Genomic DNA, 20,930 nt, shown 5'->3' on the forward strand with positions numbered 1-20,930 from the left:
TCAAGTTTAGCATATCACTCTCTATTATATTTTTTCCAAGACGGAGTATAATTATAATTCAATGCGCTAAAGCGTTGCCAGATTGTGAGCAAGTAGTTGCAAATAGTTGCAGTCGATAAATATTCGATCAACTATCAATTGAATACTGGTTACGCTTACAGAACAAAAATGGCAGACCTTTTCCATTTGAATAAAGTTAAGATTTATAAAACGAAAAGACTGTATAAATAAAATAGACATCTTCGGAGAAAAAGACCACTCCTCTGTACCTCAATTTTTTTTAAAAGATTTCGATACCAGTAGACCTAATGGTAGTATTCTTATTTATATTTTATCTGTTCTTATTCCGATATTAATGTAAATAAGAAGAAAGAAAATAATTATTAAACATTATAACCTCTTAACATTGTTCACTGTTGTCACTCTTCATGCGTTTCTGCAAAATTTTATCTCCTTTCCATCTATCGATAAAACTGTCGACAACAATTACACATGACTATTAAAAATGTTAAGAAAAATGGCAACCCTGCAAACATTGACTTACAAATGTAAGTCAATGCCTGCAAACATCATTTTACTGTCTTGAAAAAATAATAGTTACGCAAAGACAAGACAATGTGTCACAACAAACAACGCCATCTATTTTTATTTTAGCACAATTAAAATGAAGTGCTCAAAGGAATAAAGAACTTGAGGTATCCATGTATTTGTTCTACTGTGAATACAAAATAAAATATTAAAACTTATTCATTGCCTTGCGTGCTACAACCTGTTCGTCGTTAATTTATTTTAATAATTCAATATTTTATTTATTGAGTAATTGAGAAACCCATTATTTTCTAAGCGATCAAATTACCGGTGTCATCACTTTCACATATTGGTTAATAACATGCTGATAAATTTCTTAATTGATTCGTTAATATAGAACAAGTATTTTATATTTAGAGGCCAGTCTCAAGAGGCCACAGCAGTGTTTAATCCTCAAACTATTAATGGGCTCGTAACTTCTTCAGTTTGTGTGTACACTAAAAAAAATGAAAATCACAAAAACAGTTTGTTTAGTTTTCATATTTGGTGCGTTATTTTTATTTTTTTTTTTATTTTAAAACAAAAAAATGTATCCAAACGGAAAATTTTAAGGCTTGCTTTTCAATACCACAATATATATTTTTTTTAAATTGTAATTATAATGAAACTTGTACTTTGTGTTTTGGTATTTGGGTGTAATTTGTGGTCGTCAAAGTTACCTCTGTACTTATATTAGTGGCAGCCAATGTACTTTAAATATGTCACAAATAATAATCTTCGTGTGTTTCAGTTTTTATAATAGCCTTAAGTAGAGCTAAGGAATGCAAAAAATGCAGTTTTGGACAACGCAAACAAGTAAGTACCCTTTATGATATACAGCATGCATTAAATACACGGGTGAGCGGTGGACAAATGCATAGACTCCTTTTTGTAAATTATACCTCACATCTTTCTTATAAATGGAAGTAAATTAATGTGTTACTCCGCGAACCTAGTGATAGTTAAATCGTGCAAAATAGCTGCACTTGTTGTGATAATTTATTTCATGAAGTTCATTTTCCCACCTTTCGAAAAGGAAAATGAAAGAAGAATTCTTCAGCCAAGTGTCGTACAATCCGTACTCCTGGGAATGCCTCATAGAAAGGCGAAACACGTGTCGGGCATATTTTTAGTTGTTGTGTTTGTGACGTAGTTGCGCTTATGTTTAATTGCGCTTGTGTTATTTATTAACCGCCTTCAAAAATCAAGGAGGTGTTATCGACTGAATATTTTTTTATGTATATGTTACCCAATAACTCCGGCACTTGTGGACTGATTTTGATGATTTTTTGTATTGGAAATACCTCAGTAGTGATCTCATTTAAATTTGAAGAAAATATTCCACCTCTAAGGGTGAAAAACAGTGGATGAATTTACGAAAAGTAACGCGGGTAATTATTAATTATCACATCTTTCACACCTAATTTCAATAATTGAATAAGTAAATATTCCATTAAGCCAGTCAAAATCAATCACAAACCTGGGAATTGTCTGTACTTTAAGTGTGAAATTACCTCCAGTTACGCCTAGCAAACCCAAAACAGAAATATTTACAAAAGTTTGTTTCTAAATTGCTCCCATCGGAAATCAAAGTTGGAACCTTCTTATAAAACGGGCGTATCGTCAATACATTCTGTATACCTAGAGTACATTGTGTCAATTGCAACCAAATATATGAATTAGTAATACTGAACTGAACTCAACTGAACTGAAGAACTGCGTCTGTGGCCGAACGGTTACCATGCCGGACTGCCACGCAGAAGACCCAGGTTCGATTCCCAGGCCGGGAGAAATATTTGTATGGCCTACATTTATTTTTCTCGTGAGTTTGGGTGTATTTTGTGGTTGTCTATGTGTGTGTCCATGGCACCCACGACACAGGGTTTCCCTAGTGCGGGGCTATGGTGAATGCGTGCGTTACTATTAAAAAAAGTCAATGTCAAACAATAAATATCATATCGAATTCTTAGGTTTTCGCGATTGTTACACGTAGGAAATGAAACTATTTTTCCGTCAACCGTGATCATGGGCCCTGTAAAGGGCCCGAAACGTCGGTTTGTTTGAAAAAACAAATATACGCGATTTAAATCCGGAAAAATAGTTTCATGTCCTAAATAAATATCAATTTTCCTAGGTTTTCATGTACATAAAAATTTAGTTAATACGTGAAATTAATCATAATCTATTCTTAATCTGGGTCGATACAACATGAAATGGCTTTGGTTGATTCCGCATAACAGTGAAAGTGTTAAATCCATGCCTTAGGAAAAAATATATAGTAAAATTGAGGATATTATACACTAATTAATATATGGTATGAAAACACAATTCCCTAAAATTTTCACGGTAGAAAATAAATACAAACTTACCTTGAAATTGTACAAGAAAACCTACTACTTTACATATACTAACATTATGCCAATATTTTTTTTATATAACCTGGAAACACCAAATATACTCCTACTAAGATTCGAAAAGATTATTTCATTTCCTAAGTGTAACAACAATCACGAAAACGTAAGAACTCGATAAGAATACTAAATATTGTGTTCATAATCATCATGGCCGCCATTTTGTTATCCAATCTTGGATGTTGGCCTCTTCCCTCTTCTTCCATTCTTAGCGATGTTGTGCCCGACTCATCCGATCCCAAGCTCCGTGTCGTCAGATGACGCTTGTTCCTAATACTATGCTAAAATATTAGAAAAAAATTGATGGTAGGTTGGATGTTAATTTTTATGACATAATTAGTAGCTGATCGTATAGAACCGATCTAAGTGGAAACGGATTGCTAAAAACGTGTTTTTAATTGTTATTTTCATTTCGATATCTGTCATTTCACAGTGCAACTGGTGTGAACAAAATACCGTTCCAGACGTCGATCCGATTCCTACAACCACACAGAAACCCGATGTAAGTACGGAACAAAATAAAAAAAGTATATTTCTATAAAAAAAATACAATAAAAACAAAGTATAGAGAAAGAATATTATTTTTATAAATGCCTTGTGGAGTTCAGTTGCCTGTACTATAAAAAATATTATTTACGAGTTATACTCCTAATACAAAATAACATAACACATTCATATTATATAGAAGCAGTAGAGGTCTCTGTGATAGAGCTCGTTTAACACTCTCAGCGCCACCACAAAAATTAAACTGCAGCAGGCCACCATGTATTTTGGAATTTTACCCAGCAGACCATGTAGACCGCCGGATTTTTCTAGTCAAAGGTTGCATCAGCAGGCCGACAATATAAGTTGCGCGTCGGCGAACACAGCCAATTGTTTGACTCTTCTGCAACTGATCCAGTTCGTAATCAAGTATTGATCTCGTCCCTAGTGGGGACATCCGTCTCTTGCTGGTGGGATCACGGCGTACCAGTCAGCCTGCTGGTAAAGCTTGGAGATGTCCCACCAGCAAGCCACACGACCTGCTGCAAAAATCACTTAAGATCATCAGTGTTCCTGTTTTGAAGGATAAGGATACTGACGAAATTACAGGCACATGGAGTTTGTCAACTTATGTCTCAGGGTGACAGGCGCAGTGGCAGCACCGCTCAGATCTCTGCGATTTAAAACTCTGATTGACACTGTAATTGTCATGGATAAGCATGTTACTTACTGCCAGGCCCACAGCTTTTTCGTTCCATCGCTTGATATCACACACCTCAAAGTAATGTCGAGTAAGCAGTGGTAACCTAATGGTTTGATCTATCACCTCTCAAGCAAAGGATCATGGGTTCGAATTCGGGCTTTAGATGTAAAAGTTAGAGGTGTACCTCTAATTTTTCGGAATTCATGTGCAAAATTTGCGATGAGCTTTTCAGTGAAGAAAAACGTAATGAGGAAACCTGCATGCATAATAAAATAAAATACTCTCGAGCGCTTGCTTCCTCCTTCTTAACGCATACGACACTAATTTGTTACAATCATTAATTCTGTCGACGTGGAGTCCTGTTTTTATCTGTGTTTAGTCTTTGTACTAAATTTATTATAGTATAATACACTATAGAGTGAAATATAGATTTCAGAAAAACTATAATTGGGGACTATTCTAAATAACGCGTACCGTCGTTATCAGTGGCATCGTTGCGATTGTGACAAAGCGTACATCATTGTTTTTTATATTCACTTTTTTAGTTGCCATGTATATTATTATATCCTGTAGCCATCCCATTGAAATTATATAATACTATTCGCTTAATATTCAATGTTTTAATTGTAGTAATTAAATTACTCGAGTCAAAAATTTGAACAATTAAACTGCTCCGTAGAATCCAGGCTTAAAACGTTATCAGCATTTGAGCGAATATTTCTCCTCCACGCGTCATACAAATGCGCAACGCGTATGTAGGGCATAAAAATAATTCGAGTGGAATTTCACGAGGCAACTCAATCCATGACAATGAACAAATTTCCTTATGAAAACCAATGGATTTGCGATAAAAAAAAATTATAACTTTTTATGCAAATAATCCTATCAGATTATTGCAGTTTATATAGACACTTAAGTAAATATTGATTGTAATGAATATTATGAGTATGTATATGTCATTTATTTATGTGAAATTACTCCACTAGTTTATGGTTATTTTGCGCGATACCAGAGCTACCGCTCTCCCAACTGAGCTACGGAAGAAGAAACCTATGAAAGTTTTTCCTTGCTCACCAGTGGACTAATTTAACGAAAATAATTGAATAAACTTAATATTTCAGTATTCAAATTATTAATTACAGTGCACCGGTTTAAATGAGGTACCGGAAACTTGTATTCCTTTCAACCCACCGAAACCTGATTTCAACGTTCCCGGACAACGAATTAGTGCCACTAGTAAGACATGTCTACTATGTTATTTATTTTAGCTTACCTTTGCTTACATATTATTAATTTAATTAATTGTTAAAAAGATAACGTAAGTAAGTAAGTAATTAAAGTATAGTCCCGAAGCTTTATCTAATAGTGCCGATGAAAAAGGTTTTAATAATAAATTAACAAACATCTGTAAAATCCTATTCTACAAGCAAAATGACTCGAAGTATGTAACGAATATAACGGTAAGGAAATAAGGATTAACAAAACAAACAAGAACCGTAATAAACAACCGGCTGTAAACAGATCATCTTGTTTCACATCATACATTTTGTGGGATTGTGGACAATCTTAAGCCGATTTTATACATAATAACAAAACTAAGGTCGAATTGGGCGGTACCAGTTTTCATGTAATTTAATAGAAATCATAGAGTTTATATTCTTTCAGAATGTAAGGAATACATTTGGGATTCTGAAGTCAGATCTAAAAGAACGGAGCGGCAAAGAGAATGTAAGTATTAAATTTAAAATACTAATGCCTAGTTTCATGAATGAGTGCCCTATAGTACGAACGTACTTAAGCTTGCCTATACACCCTACTAAAAAAATCGAACAAAAAAGACATTAAACCCACCCATGGTAGTCCGCATCTATATTCTAACATAAATATGAATGTATGTATTCAATTTAAAATACTAACACGTACTTTTCATAAACAAGCTTAAGTGAGTTTGTACCCGATGGTACAAACTCACTTAAGCTTGAACATACCCTACTAAAGAAATCGAACTAAAGCACATTGAATCGGCCCATGATCTCATTTATCTTCTTAACGCATTAATATGAATGTATTTTGTCCGGTGTGCACTACATTACTATTCATCGGATTGATAAAAAACTTTCATTGCTGATACGATCTCGCAAAAGTTTCTGAAAAGTTAGGATACCACTGTTGCTACCACGGGTTTCCTCTAGGGAAAGGGTTAAGGCCGTATTGCAATACGTTGGCGCAATGCGGGTTGAAGACTGCACAAGCCATCATTGACATTGTAACTCATACCGGGTACAGCTAGTTGCATAAATAAATAAAAGCTAAAGTTATAACCATGGTAATCTAATGGTTAGACTCTCCAATAGAGAGTCGTGAGTTTTTCGGCATTTATGTGCGAAATATTTATTTGAAATTTAGTAAGCTTTTCGATGAAGGAAAACATCGTGAAGAAACCGGTACACATCTGCAAAGCAATTTAATGACGTGTGTGAAACCTCCTCTCATTGCGAGAGGACACCTGTACCCAACAGTGGAACTATAGAAACTATGTATAACCATTAAGTTATTTGTGAATTTGTTTATGAAATTTGTAGAAAAAAGCTATTTTAGAAATTTTCCTGATTTTGTGATATACGAGTGTGTTCAAAAAGTATCGCGAATTTTGAATTTTCGCGGGTTCCTTATATTCGAATTTCGATTTTTTTGTGGCGTTATGTTGGTACTCATGTCTCTCACTTATGCCGACAAGCTCGGCCATTTTGAATGTTCACTTAATTGTTGACAGCTGCTTTGCTTGCACGTGTTTTAGATCGTCTTCGATTTTTACCTATTCAAAAAAATGGATCAAAGAACCTGTATCAAATTTTGTGTGAAAAACGAAATTAAGTGCGCGGATGCATTCCGAATGTTGACTGTGGCATACGGAGAAGCTACCTTGGACCGAAGCAACGTTTATCGGTGGTACAAAATGTTCTCAGAAGGCCGAGAAGATGTGAACGACGAAGAGCGTGCCGGACGCCCGAGCACTTCAACAACAGACGAAAAAATTAATGAAGTGGAGAAAATGGTATTGGCCAATCGTCGAATCACCGTTAGAGAAGTTGCTGAGGACCTAGACATATCGATTGGCTCATGCCATTCGATTTTTATCAATGATTTGGGCATGAGACGGGTCGCCGCGAAATTCGTACCAAAATTGCTCAATTGCGACCAAAAACAGCATCGCATGAACATTGGTAATGAGATGTTGGACTCTGTCCGCGACGACCCAAATTTGCTCCAGAGGGTCATAACTGGTGACGAATCGTGGGTTTATGGTTACGACGTGGAAACCAAAGCTCAATCATCTCAATGGAAGCTGCCGCACGAACCAAGACCGAAAAAAGCGCGCCAAGTTCGGTCGAATGTGAAAGTTTTGCTGACAGTTTTCTTCGATTGCAGGGGCGTGGTGCATCATGAGTTCTTGCCACACGGTAGAACGGTCAATAAGGAATATTACCTGCAAGTTATGCGCAACTTGCGCGAAGCAATCCGCCAGAAACGCCCGGATTTGTGGAAGAACAAAAATTGGCTTTTGCACCACGATAACGCCCCTGCTCACACATCGTTGCTTGTGCGCGACTTTTTGGCCAAAAACAACACACTAATGATGCCGCAGCCACCGTATTCCCCAGATCTGGCCCCCTGTGACTTTTTCTTGTTCCCTAAACTGAAGAGGCCCATGAAAGGACGACGTTACGCTACGCTTGACGAGATAAAGACGGCATCGAAGGAGGAGCTGAACAAGATAAAAAAAATGATTTTTTGAAGTGCTTCGAAGATTGGAAAAACCGTTGGCACAAGTGTATAATATCTCATGGGGATTACTTTGAAGGGGACAAAATAGATATTCATGAATAAATAAATAATTTTTGAAAAAACACAAAATTCGCGATACTTTTTGAACACACGACGTATTAACATATATCCTCGTTAAAATCTGTTCATAAACTGTCGAGTAAGATATAAAAGAACTGCGATAAAAAGATGAACGAACGTACTGAGGACGAATTTATAAGGACTCCTATTATGACCACGAAAGCTTAATAAAAAGTGGCGGTTTAAAAATAAATATCAATTTTTTTTTGTTCATAGGCAAAAATATTTTAACCAAAATGGAGCAATATATGGGTTTTGGAAGACCTATGATAATTGGAGGACGGGAGGCATCAATCGAAGAATTTCCTCATATGGTAAGTATGATGAAGTGATCATAATACTTAATTATTTAAAATTCATGTTTTGATACGTGAACGATAATTAACCACTTTGCAAACATTTGCTTCGCGATCTTCGATCGAATATGTGAAGTTTTAAAATCCAGTGGTACAGTAGTGACCAGATTGGAATAAGCGTCCTTACAAGGAAGCAATTTAAGATCACATTTCTTTTGTTTTGTATTTCCCAGGGAGCAATTGGATGGAAAGGCGTTGAAGATGAATTTCAATTTGTTTGTGGAAGTTCTCTTATTAGTCCGAGATTTGTTCTAACAGCTGCGCATTGTACTTATTACTCGTCCCGAATGGTTGCTCACCCTGAACCTAAATTGGTTAGATTTGGTACTGAATACCCATCGCAAGCAGTAAGTGTTTAAAATATGTTTGTTATCACATTATGCAGACTTTACTATACGCTTATTTATCGAACCAGCTACTTTTTTACATGTTGTCATTTTCAGGGTTTATTTTCAATTCACGACTACCACATATCGAAGATTATACGTCATCCTCGATATAAGTCCCCGCAGAAATATTTTGACATAGCCTTACTGGAACTTGCGGAGGAAGTTTTTTTTTCGGCACAGGTCCAGCCAGCTTGTCTTTGGACTGATGATATCACGTTTAACAAGGGATCTATCTGTGGATGGGGAGTGACAGCTGAAAGTAAGACTTTTATGTTTTCAGTGTCATTACTCGTCTAGGTTATAGTAACATACAGAAAGTAGAATCAGAGGACAATTTACGAGAACTGCGAGATATCAATCGAATTAAGAATACAAATAAAAAATTCTTCGATCTGACAGGATTTGTGCTAGCGTTTGTTGCCGTGCCGGTTCCACCGCTCGCGCTCTTACCAACTGAGCTACAGACCGAGTCAGCAGATCTTACAAATATCTCTGTTCATTAAGCCATCTGTGAGAAACTTAGCCATGTACAGTTACAGCAACCAGAAACTGGCGAGGGATGTCGCTGTAATCGTTGCAATTTTTATTTATTAAATATCGTGGATATTTCTCGAAATATTTTTTTTATTGATCAATCTTTGTACAGTGAAGAGCACGTCAAGATTGACACTTTGTACTTTGGACCGTTCTTATCGTAAGCGGCATAGAGTTGAATTTAAATCAAGTGTCATGCTTGACGTGCTCTTGACCCTGTACCATAATAAATAAACTTATGGAGTATTTTCTCAAAAAAAAATCGCTGTAGTAAAATATTCAATAAATAAATATTGCAACCTAATCAAAGTTTTAAACAATGAAGAACCAATGCTTAAAACAATGTATACATGTTGCCAGAATTTATCATATCGATTTTTCTAGGGCAAGACAATCAGAAACCGCGTGGCCTTATGAAGGCAGCCGTGAACGTCATAAATTCACAAACCTGCGACACTCTGCTAAAGCCTTCATGCAACAGGAATTGGTGTGGTTTACAGGACCATCAATTTTGCGCTGGCAAGTTGGAAGGCGGAGTCGATACTTGTCAGGTAATGCTTTTATCACGTTTGTAGGTATATTTGTTTTGCTTGTAATTCTAAATTATATTAAGTAACACATTGAAAAAATAAAGTATATACAACATCGCCAATCAAATTGCATGTCCCACTGCTGGGTAGTCCTGTAAAGAGAGAGTTTAGGCCACTCTTACCCAACAGGGATTGGACTATACAACAATATAGTTAACTACATTCTAATTTACCAATCTTGATTTCGTACCTATTGTTAGATTATTTAGTTAATTAGGTTGTGAGAATAAAAAAGACGTGATTAATGATCGATATAGCAACGTAATATGATTTATTTTCACTCGGTAAAATGATATTTAACATAATCAATCATAGTATAATTTTATGTACATTAATAAGTGGTATAACAAAAGGTGTGATTTCATTATATATAAAAAACCTTCAGCATATAACATTAGGTAGAATGTTAAAAAATAATGACCACTCTCGGCACGCTCGGATCGCTCGCTCGGCACCGTTATGATCGCAATTCAATCCTATCCTAACCTAGGAGAAATATCAGTACTTTAAGCTTATTTTTTATATACAATAAACATGTTTGGTAATAATCATATTTTACTATTATTATCTTACTATATTAGATTCTAGCGCATCAGCGGCCACTGCGTAGTGCGCTTGCCACTGAAATGGTCTCCGTTCTAAATTTAGAGGAAAAAGAGTTCTACAAGATTTATTTTGATGTTATTGATATTGAAAACCAAATTTTACTACTATTTTACTTATTTAATGGAATCTTGTATTTCACCAATGGGTGCTCGCTTCGCTCTCTCTGCACGTTTGCTGTTATGGTCGCAAGTCATCTAATACTCTGAATCGGAATGTTCGATTGAAAGTTATTATTTTAATCAGTTATTATACTGAGTGCATGAATATTTCATGTTTTTAATCCATTACTTAATTATATCCCTTGAGCATTCTTTGACCATTGTAATTTATGATTTGTGGTTATATCGATTGAATCGCTCCCATGAAAAATATCAAACTTTATCTTCTTTGAAAATTCCAGGGCGACTCTGGAGGTCCACTTCAAGTCAGCATACCGCTACGTAACCCATCGCAGGGTTACATGTACCATATAGCCGGTATTGTATCGTTTGGCGTTGGATGTGGCCGAGAGAAAAGTCCAGGTGTCTACGTTAAAGTCTCCAGCTTTCTAGATTGGATTGAGCCAATAGTTTGGGGCAATAGTACGAATACACTTTCCATTCCTGCGAAAATTTAATTTGTTTACTGAATCTGACAAAATTATTAAGAAAAAATGTGATTCCGCTGTTTATATATGGATTTTCTTTAAAAATATGGTCCTTTTTAATAAAAAAAATAAGTGTATCTTTCTTCATTTGTCATTGTCCACAAAATTGTAAGATTTTATTTACATTTGCTTTTAGTGTTATATGCAGAGATGAAATAGGCAAAGTTTTTTTCCTATAAATTAAGGAAATATATCCACGTACAGTGGATTATATTTCCCTTTGAAATCTCAGATTTATTGTATTGTATTTTGTTTCATATTTTAAACGTGTAACTAGCAATTACTGTAATTGTGAATGTTTAATGTAAGGTGTGTGGTTAAATAATAGTCTCAATTTAATATATATATTTTTTTAATATGAATGACTTTGCCTTCGCATTTAGCCAATAAAAGGGTTGAGAAAGCAGAATTACATATTATGGAAGAGGTACGGAATTTGGATGAAATAGGGTATGGTAGGTTAGGTACATACTAAAGCTTGATATCATTATTTTCGATAAACAAGGCCAGTACATTATAACCATATTTGTTACATAAATACAAAATGTTAATAAATTGTTTCTGCTAGTAAATTATTCGTAGCACAAAAAAATGTGTGGCTTGGGACTCCGAGAATCGTGTATACCTTTGTTCAAAACTCTTAACATACTACCGCTGCCTTGTATGTACATTTTTGAGGTGTCTATTTTTGTCAAAAATAATTATAAACTTTTTAAAAGGACACCAGACGTTCACAACAGAAATGTAAGATACCCAGATTTAGTAAATCACAGTAGTACCAAATTAAGTTACTACCAGAGAGCCATGTGTGTGAAAATATATAACACTTTACCCTCTAATATAAAAGATATAAATAGTAATCATTTATTTAAACGTAAGCTGATGTCATGGGTGACAAATAAAAATTTCTACTCTATTACATACCTTTTTTCATATAAAACTCTTCAAATTTGACTGTAAGTATAATTGATTTGACCTACAGTGACATGAATTTATTATATTATTTTTTATTTTTTTCATTTTCACTTCTGCATGACATGACAATAGCTTACAACTACTTGTGACATGTATAATTAATAACTCTAGTTACATTACTAGAATTAGCTTCAGATTTATAAAATTTGTAAAAAAAGAAAGAGATTTGTAATGTAATAAAATTTGCATGTTTTGGTAAAATATGAAAACTGTTACAATATACCACCTTTTGTAAAACATATTTTATGCAAATAAATATCAGCCAATCAGTCATAATAATAAATATCAGTCAATCAATCAGACGCGATCGGAAATTCACAGGAAGGCGATTCTGTTGCGAGCCGTGTTCGTTCTAACATTGGCATATAAATTACTACTGATATTATAATATTTAATAGATTGATTTTCTTTAATTATTGCTATTATTTTAATTGACTACATATTGTCTACTGACATTATTTGTAACCTAATCAATTAATTCAATCACTGTAAGTATTATTTTGCATGCCAGATTTGGTAAAATATGATCTCTATTTCTCTGTGTTCGATCACTTGTTCACCATATTTTAAGCAAATAAATTTTAATTTCATTACAATAAACTTGTTATGGAGGTGGGGAGTGGGACACTGATTGCCAGAAGTTCGGATATGAAAGTATCGTGGTCAATTGAGGAGCAGGAGAAGAAGATGTGGTTTAGATCCCCATAAGTTACGTATATTAGAAACCACATTAGAACCAAAACCGGCTTAATGCGCCGGCCATCATGAGTAATAGATCGAATTCTCATCCCCCTCCCGCCCGCTGTTGCCTGCGCCGCTTGCGTCGACATCGGTCCGCGGAAATTTCCATAACGCGCGATCTGTCGGCATTTTGTGGCGGGTCACAATGTTGTGTCAAGAGTATTTTAAGCATTGATTTAAACGTGCTTAAATTTAGTGCAAGTGGGCATAAGTCTTATATTTTTTAATTCCCGGATTTTATAAGGAGGTATTATTTACTCTGAGACCAGCAGGTATTTAATAGATCTGTCCCATAGGCAAAAATGCTCGATACACGACCGGACTGTCCTTGGTACAGTTGTAGCAACTATCCAAGTCTTACGTCTTATTTAAATTCAACCTTATGCCATTTACTTTAATAATAGTTAAAATTGTAAAGCCCCAATCCTGACTCGCGTTAGCTACGCTTAAAGTATCTTTCGTTTTATAGAAATCAAACTCGCATATTTCCTGAACACGTTACTCTAACAGCTCAATCCTGCTCGGAACGTGTAAGCCAAAGTCATTGGAATTAATCCACTAAAACCTTGTCAATAAAGTTCCATATCTGTAGCGGATGCAATTACCGTGACACGTGACGTAGTTACGCCCAACTTGGCTTTCAAACCTAGCTACCAACCAGTGTTGCTGCACTTACATTGTTGTTGCAGCTTAACTGAAATAATATGGAAAGTTAGTGCATCGTGATATCGTAGGAAATACGTCCCTATTATGGCCAGAATAAATTGGTTTTATAGATATTTAACAAATTAGACTTAGCAAATAAGATCGAAGATAGACTACGATGGAATAAGCGTGTATTAAAACCCCTCAATATTGGAATGGTTATAGTAGCTATACACCAATTTATATTGTAATTTATGTTTTTTTTATAATACCAAGGGACAGGACGAACAAGTCGTGTGCCTGAAGGTAAGTTACACGCCTGTCCACAACAATTGCAGTGTCCTCAGAGCTTTAAATCGCAAAGATCTAAGGGGCACTGCCACTGTGCCCGTCACCTTGAGAAATATGTTGACATGTCCCATGTGCCTGTAATTTCACCAGCAACCGTACCCTTCTAAACCGGAACTCAGTAATGCTGACATTACTGCTTGGCGGCAGAAATAGGTAAGGTGGCAGTACTTCCCTGGAAGAACTCTTTCAGAAGGATCTCTACTGTTGCTACTGTCGTAGAAGTAATCTACAAAGACGCGGAAGCGTGTGGGATCTACCACAGCTTGGTTAACGATAGTTCCCTTGAAAGAATTCAATACACTTTCTCAATAGGTGACGTGGTATAAAAAAGGTGTACCCAATTTGACGACCTGGCCTAATGATTTCTACTATGGATAATGGACGAGGAGGTTCCACGTTCGATTCCCTGTAGAGCAATTTAGCAAATTAACGTGGTTGAGATCCAATCCGAAATTGATTCCGAACAAGGCGTTCTGGAACTACCCAGTAGTCGTCTGTGGCTCTGGTACTTATTGTACGGAAACTCCTTAGCTTGAAACCAGGCAATTACTCTTTGTAAATAAACATTGTATACATTTAATATGTACAATATTTTTTTCCATCATTTAACTTTACATCATTTAACTGCCTCCGTGGCCGAACGGTTACCATGCCGGACTGTCACGCAGAGGTCCCAGGTTCGATTCCCGGGCCGGGAGAAATAGTTGTATGGCCTACAATTATTTCTCTCGTGAGTTTGGGTGTAATTTGTGGTTGTCTATGTGTGTGTCCATGGCACCCGCGACACAGGGTTTCCCTAGTGCGGGGCTATGTTCAGTGTGTGTGTGCGTTATTATCATGGCAACCTGCAAAAGCTAAACGGATCCCTGTCATGCATTTTTGTCATCCTAGTCCGCAGAACCTATAAACCTTTAATATGGTTTTTGTTTCTCTACAGATTTAAGCCTCGTGAATGGCAAATATTTAAATATCAACTAGAATCTGGTTATAGCAGCGTATTTACAATACCTCTTAACTGAATTCTTAACTTTGTGAAGGCAATTGTCAATAACATTCAATTGATTTTATATCCTCGTATTAATGTTATGTCACTGTTTCTCATAAAAAAATTGCTATTCTTCTTAACATAAATTACATTTTCATAAATGGACTGTGTAAGAATGTTAATTTCTTTAAATTTATCTCTTAAAAGCACTCTGGGTTCCTGATTGTAAATTTCCCTAACCGCACGTTTCTGCAAAACAAAGATTCTATTAATGTCGGCGGCATTACCACAAAGCATAATGCCGTTATCTCATTAAACTATATAGTTGAAGTAAACCAAAGCAGCGGTTCCGACATCTGAAAGTTTTCGCTAGTGTAAGAACAAGAATTTCTTTAAACTTATTTCTGAAAGACACTGTACATTGAGTATGTAGGAAATCTGCATTTTATATAATTATAAATACCTTGTACACAATAGCCATGTCACCATTATGACAGAAAAACAGACAAACAAGTCTGAAATAGTGGAAAATCCAGAAAGCACGGAAATGTCATTCCATTTATGCATCTGAATTTAACTCGCATTAATATATTAATGTGAAACACAATCTACACTCAATGTCCAAAAGCTTTTATGTTTTGTATTCATTATTTTGTATAAACAGAAAACTATTTCAATATTTCGTTACGTCATATTACAGTCAATTAAGAGGCCAACCACTACACATACAAAAAATTTACTCACTAAGTAAATTTTGCTTAATGTAATTGTTATTTCCAGCACAATACTCTCGGTTGCGTGCTAGCTTGTACTGGTCAACTCGTATCGATCTGTTAGTGTAAATTTAGAAAAAATATTCTAAACCTATGACGTAAGTAACTTCTAATTATGAATTGCCAGTTTTATTGTGTTTTATTCCATTTTCTTTTACATTATTATCAAGATTGTTTTTAAATTATAAAAGTATGACATCGGCAAATAGGCATTCCAGTGCACCCATTAAACAGCTTACCAGAGGTTATTCGACATGAATCTAAAAAAAGTAAATTTAAAAAAATGGTGATAGATTATTAACTCATAAATTTTTCTTAAATAGTAATTATTTCTTTAAGAATTTTTAACCACATTAAGTGTCAGTTTGTAACTTTTTGCTCAATTGAGACACTTTTTGATCCTGCAGTCAAACTGTGTGGATATGGTGTAGATGTACAGTTTTGTAGGACTATGTTTAGCTAAGAAAATTGTACCCCTTTTTTTAATCTTTCTAAAATGAAAATAATAATATATACCTATACACAGTTTTCAAAAACTACAAATTGTGTGATCTTGTAAAACAAAAGAATAAAGAGAAAAGGTAAGAAGTACACTTCGAATTCACTGGCAGAATTTTGAATACAGGAAGGCGACCATGAAATATATTACCGTTGTAGAAAAATTGATTATGTAGTCTACGAATTCGATTAACTGAACTATTTGCAGAAACATTATTTTTACTTAAAGCTTGAGTATCCTTATGACGTAATGACATAATGTTTCGAAAAGATACTGAGAGTCGAATAGGTTTTTTTATTTAGGGAAGAACTAAATAAAAAAGTTGTTTTCTTTTGATAATATTATTTTAAGTCTTCTTCTTCCGTCTTTTCTTGTTTTCAATTAGTGCGAATGCGAGTACTCTTAATCTTTAATCTTTCCTGTGTCGTCGATCTATGACGTTAGTAGCAGTAGAGCTCCTTGTCAAAAAGTTCGTCCAGGGAATTACTGCCACCTTACCTATATCTGGCGCAGTGACAGTGCCCCTCAATCTTTGCGATTTAAGGCTCTGAGTGGCACTGCAACTGTCATGGACAGGCGGTAACTTGACACTTGACATTATAAAAAAAAACATTTACAAGACACCCATATCACTAGAGATCTGAATTGGTAACCAAAATTATGCCTTTGAATTAGGATAGAAACAACGATATTTCATTTATTTATTTATTTATATTATCAATATAAATAAAGATACAATAGAAAAACATTTCGTGTAATTATGTGATTTTACAGGTCACGTTACACCTACTCACGCCAACGCGTCGTGGGAAGAACCCGTGCCATTGCGGACTCGAATGTACAAGCCTCTAGAATCCTCAAAGTGGAAAATTCAAAGAGCTTGCTCAATCCAGAGTAGGTCTCGCGAAACACCCCCAAGTCCGTGCTATCACGGGCATAGGCCTGTGTCGGCGCGGATTTGCCTATAGCATGAGCATGCTCATACAAACTGGCGTGCGCGCGATGGTCCGTGAAATCGTGTGAAGTCGTGTGATGCCACTTTTGCAGAAGGAATCGAAGGAGGAAGCAGAAATTAAGGACAAAGCTAATAATAAATAAAAATAGTGGGCTAAAAGCAGTTAAGCAAATAATCGATATTGTTCACACATTACAGAATTAATGAAGCCAGTATGTTATAAATACAAATATGATTAAATGTCTAAGGCTAGATTATTTACCCAAGCAGAGAGGAAAACGCTTGTGTTTTAGAAAAGAATACTATTTCGTTACTTTGACATATACATTCCGCTTCCGCTATGTAAATAATTGGCCTGGGAACATACTTTAACGGCATAATTTTATGATCTTACCTTTGTTTTAATATGTATAGACAATAAATTTGACAACCTCAGCCTCAGTGGTCTAACGGTTTACATTGGATGCGGAGGTACCGGTAGCACCAATATGAGAAATGAACTTTTCTAAATTGGTTCTAGTCTGGGTGTCTGGGAAGTACCCCAGAGTGAATTCCGTTGTTTTGGTACTCATAGTATAGTCAAGAGCACGGCAAGCCTAATGATTTGGTCTACCACTTCTTAAGCAGAGGCCGTAGGGTCGAATCCAGGCTCGCACCTCATAATTTCGGAATTTATGTGTGAAATTTAATTTGAAATTCACCATGAGCTTTTAAGTAAAGGAAAACATCGTGATCAAACCTTCACGTCGAAGATGGTTCGAAACCCTTAAAAAACGTGTGAAATCTCCAATCTGCTATGGCGTAAACCTTCGCCTGGGAGGAGACCTGTGTCCTGCTGTGGGACGCATAAACGGGTTGACGCTGATAAAAACTCCACATCGGAGACGATTCATTAAACTCTTAGTAGACGTGTGTACTTCCCAACCCACAGTAGAGCAGGGAGACGGATAACGTCCTAAAATTCCTTGTATAGAAAAGTAGTACACACGTATTACCTATATGTACGCGTATAGTAAACCATAAAACCAATTAATATTGCTACATCAACTTCATCGCCTACATGTTTCTATGGAACTGACTAACAAAAGCCAACCAATTACGAACGATATTAAATCTCACAGCTATTAACTTCACTTTCATACCGTGATTTACTTTATGAGCATAAATTGGGGAAATCACCAACATTCCTACTAATTAATAATATCATGGAGTTCCATGTTTAATTTTTAAAACCACATGATATAATTAACACTTACAGTAAAATATGATGATGATTATAGGTAATATTTAAAATGTTTAAATATTTAAAATTGCAAAATCGTTTTAATTCTGCTACTTTATAATTTTTATATTTTAAGGCTTTCGTGGTCTTTCACCAAATGATTATCACTAATTACAGGTTTCGTACCTTAATTACGGTTACATGCTTCATGGTCATGCGATGATTATTCATCTCATGACCGTATGAAGAGAGTAATCGTTCCGAAATATCGGGAAAATAAAAAGAAATCATACAGTGATAACAAAGAAGGATAGCGAAAGTTGCCCCAATAACGACGAAGAGCTGTTCATGAACTTTGCTAGTATAATTTTGCGTTTTAGTTTATGCCTAGTTTTGAATATATTTTTAGAAGTCGGGAATAAAAAAATTGCAAAACATTGTATTTTAGAATAGATGCAAAAACACAACTTCACGATCATAGATTATGTAACGTTCTTGTACGTACGTTTCATATTAACCATGATTGAATGTTTACCTACCTGGAGTATTTGTTATTTTATAGTACACACATAAAACATTAAAGCTATGAAATACTTAATGTTGTTAGCGGCAGAGTTTGGCAGATTTGGGAATATTCGGGAAGTTCTTTATTATTTTTGGGGACAAACTGAAAACTTGTTGTTTTCTGCTACTACGAACATACATCTGAAGCGAAATACAGGACAATGTTATAAAAATAACCTATATCAACTTTATAACCCCAGCTTCTGCAGGCTGTACTCAATTAGCTTTTTTGATGCTTTGATAATGAATCACAAGTATTGATAGGTCTCCTTAACGCACGTCGTCAAAAACACTGGATCAGAAAATACACGGGATGTCGCCATCCTTCTTTGTAATTAGTGATAATCATTTATAATTTTTTTACACTTCTATGATGTTAATATTGCAAGTGTGTGAACAACAATAGATACATCAAGCATAGCATAGAAATGGGATTCAACTTTTTTTTATATAATATGAAGTGACGGGACGAACGAGTCGTGGGCCTGATGGTAAGCTATACGCCTGTCCATAACAGTTGCAGTGCCACTCAGAGCTTTAAATCGCAAAAATCTGAGGGGCACTGTCACTGCGCCCGTCACCCTGAGACATAAGTTGACAAGTCCCATGTGCGAAATATTTGTACGGCCTACATTTATTTCTCTCGTGAGTTTGAGTGTAATTTTGTGGTTGTCTATGTGTGTTCATGGCACCCGTGATACAGGGCTATTATTATTTCACCAGCGCCCTTTACCCTACAAAACCGGAACACAGTAATGCTGACTTACTGCTTGACGTGAGAAATATGTAAGGTGGCAATACCCTAGGAGCACACTTTATACGCCTTAAAACTGTTATATCTATAAACAGTTTTAATATGGTATAGATTTAGAGAATAGTTCTCTATAAATGGTTTTAGAAAAAATAAATTGTTCTTATAGACTTATTTCAATCAAGTTAAAATTTTAAAACCGTCTTAATACCAAACCACTTAATTAAGTGTAATGTCTCATAAGATTTACTCTTATAATCCTTATTTTAAGTTCATCTGTAGAACAACTGTTTATTTTTAGTAAAATTGTTCTATACATATCCAGTAAAGTCTATTAATACTCTAAAAACTAGTGTTCTTAAGTTTATTCTAGATATATTTCATTTATAGACATTATGTAGTGTTTGTACTTGTGACAAACACGTTATAGCGCGTCTTCAGTAAATTTTATTTAAAAAAATACTACAATTAGGGTTTTTACTCTATTGAACATTGTAAGAGTTCATGCAAAATGGATAAAGTAAAGAATATTATAATCTCAGTACAGAGTACTAAAAAGCCGACCTCACAAGTACGTAGAATTACGTCTGTTTGCTAAGTTTTATTGAAATATCTCCTAGTTCGTCACTATACAGGACTTGACACTGGAGATAGTAAAAATCGGTTCTCACTACTCAAAGTATATTGAGAGAAAAGCGCCTTGAATTGGAGAAATAGCAAAATCGACAATTAAAATAATTGCTCCTAAATTAAAGTTTAACCGCTATTTATAAAAATGAATCTTCATGCGTGAACAGCCACCCTAAGAGGTGGATGATTTTCTTCAAAATGAAATGGGACCACTATGGAAGTACCCCCTTTCCAACAAAAAAAAGAATCGGAAATCGGTTGACAAATACCGCAGTTATCGCGAAACATACGTACAAAAAAAAAGAACATACAGTCGAATTGAGAACCTTCTCCTTTTTTGAAGTCGGTTAAAAAGATATGGTGGAGGTAGTGAAATTTGGATATTAAGTCACATCATTCGATACAATCAGCGTTGCACAAATTCCCCACATCTCGAGTTTTCATTATTAAAAAAATATAATAAAGAATTAAGAAACTCATAATGTAATAATCCATTACGTTAGCTGTGAATGTAAACTGTAAAACTAATTATAAAATGAGATGACCTTAAATCGTTTATTTATTTTAATTAGATTCAACATTAATCTGTAATCAGTAAAAAAAAATCAATTTTCTTTGTCTTACAAAATTAAGTAAATTGATTAACTA

The 20,930-nt window shown here is 35.1% G+C and overlaps 1 protein-coding gene across 1 annotated transcript; it reads left to right on the forward strand.

Annotated features, from left to right (window-relative positions):
- Positions 1 to 1,365: 1,365 nt before the first annotated feature.
- On the forward strand, positions 1,366 to 11,161 carry LOC113234907 (serine protease snake-like). Its single transcript, XM_026470429.1, has 9 exons — positions 1,366 to 1,383; positions 3,412 to 3,480; positions 5,307 to 5,400; positions 5,830 to 5,892; positions 8,287 to 8,384; positions 8,600 to 8,773; positions 8,870 to 9,074; positions 9,734 to 9,900; positions 10,946 to 11,161. Exons 5-9 carry the CDS (start codon positions 8,307 to 8,309, stop codon positions 11,159 to 11,161), a joined length of 840 nt encoding a protein of 279 aa, XP_026326214.1. The 5' UTR covers positions 1,366 to 1,383; positions 3,412 to 3,480; positions 5,307 to 5,400; positions 5,830 to 5,892; positions 8,287 to 8,306.
- The last annotated feature ends 9,769 nt before the right edge of the window (positions 11,162 to 20,930 follow it).

The sequence above is a fragment of the Hyposmocoma kahamanoa genome, unplaced genomic scaffold, assembly GCF_003589595.1.
Source record: "Hyposmocoma kahamanoa isolate Upper Pololo Valley unplaced genomic scaffold, ASM358959v1 86, whole genome shotgun sequence".
In the NCBI taxonomy this organism is placed as follows: domain Eukaryota; kingdom Metazoa; phylum Arthropoda; class Insecta; order Lepidoptera; family Cosmopterigidae; genus Hyposmocoma; species Hyposmocoma kahamanoa.

Bases quoted from the DNA above. Each gene is read 5' to 3' on its own strand.
- LOC113234907 (XM_026470429.1), top strand. From the start codon at position 8,307: ATGGAGCAATATATGGGTTTTGGAAGACCTATGATAATTGGAGGACGG. The intron at 9,075-9,733 runs GTAAGACTTTTA...CGATTTTTCTAG, and splicing joins ATGGGGAGTGACAGCTGAAA to GGCAAGACAATCAGAAACCG. The intron at 9,901-10,945 runs GTAATGCTTTTA...TGAAAATTCCAG, and splicing joins GCGGAGTCGATACTTGTCAG to GGCGACTCTGGAGGTCCACT.